This window comes from Pseudochaenichthys georgianus, chromosome 14 (genome assembly GCF_902827115.2).
Source record: "Pseudochaenichthys georgianus chromosome 14, fPseGeo1.2, whole genome shotgun sequence".
NCBI lineage: Eukaryota > Metazoa > Chordata > Actinopteri > Perciformes > Channichthyidae > Pseudochaenichthys > Pseudochaenichthys georgianus.
The window spans coordinates 26,440,918-26,442,005 of NC_047516.1; the positions used below are offsets into that span (position 1 = coordinate 26,440,918).

Consider the following 1,088-nt stretch of genomic DNA (forward strand, 5'->3'; position numbering starts at 1 on the left):
GTCTAATAACGACTTTGTTGTACATTGTGCATGTACAATCTGTATGTGTATTACATACGTTCATAGTTTATATACCGAATTAAGGTGGCTCGTCAAACTGTTAGCAAGAAGGCTAGATGCTAACTAAGATAAACGTCATCCACCCTGCCAAGCTAGTTAGCATAGCTCGCATTAGCTAAATCAGCTTGTTAGCTTTGCTTAACTTGTGTTTTGGAAGTCTCTGGAGCCGCTAAGTATCTCCCGGTGATTAAGGCTGAAAGACAAACTGTATCTTATAATTTAACCTTTCATTCACACACATACCTGCAGGTGCTCCTGAAAGCGAATAGGCAGTATCTGAGCCATGGCGATTCCTCTCTCACTCTCCTCCGGTTTCTACTAATGCTAACAAACTACGGCGTCTTCTCTCTGATCCTAGCCGGATAGCCAAAGTCCAAACGAAAAAAAATCTAAACCTGGTGTCAAACGTGCTGTCGGTGTGGTGCTACTTTCTTTATTCGTCCCTAAACTGTTTACTTGCGGGCTTCCCCTGGCTAACAACTGACTGCCGCTACACCGACTCCTTGGACCTGCAATGGCGGTGGAGGTTGGTCTGCAGAGAAAACATCCCGGAAATGGAAGTCCACTCAATGAGGCGGATGAATATGGAGCTACACTTTTTTTAAAGTGCACCATGGCGTTTATAATGACTATTTCTTTGATACATTCAATCATATTTATCGATCATTTGTTATTATAGTTGGGACATAAAACAGCGGCACCTGACTTAGACATACAATAAATAAAAATACATCTTAAAGTGGAACTACTTCTTTCTATTCGCCCTTTGATTTTTGCCACATCATTCGTCTTTGTAAATTAACGTCAGTCCTACGTGTTGAACACTTGTTCCTCTCAGCCAATCAGAACACTCTCACCTCAAGCAAGATGTTCAAGTTTATATTGTAGTCAATAAACTGATTGATATGCAACATTAATTGAATTTAAATAAGGATGTATGTGTTTCCAGTCAGTGTGCTCCATATCTGTACTATCATATGATCATAAATAACCCTTACTTGCCTTCTGTTAGACATCACATGAAAATA

The 1,088-nt window shown here is 40.1% G+C and overlaps 1 protein-coding gene across 1 annotated transcript in view; it reads right to left on the minus strand.

Moving 5' to 3' along the window:
- cltca (clathrin, heavy chain a (Hc)) overlaps nucleotides 1-601 on the minus strand; it is a 31,430-nt gene extending 30,829 nt beyond the window's left edge. The window contains exon 1 of the mRNA XM_071205540.1: nucleotides 304-601. Coding sequence (XP_071061641.1) covers nucleotides 304-345 — 42 coding nt within the window. The 5' untranslated portion in view covers nucleotides 346-601. The remainder of the gene's footprint in view (nucleotides 1-303) is intronic.
- Between the last annotated feature and the right edge of the window lie 487 nt (nucleotides 602-1,088).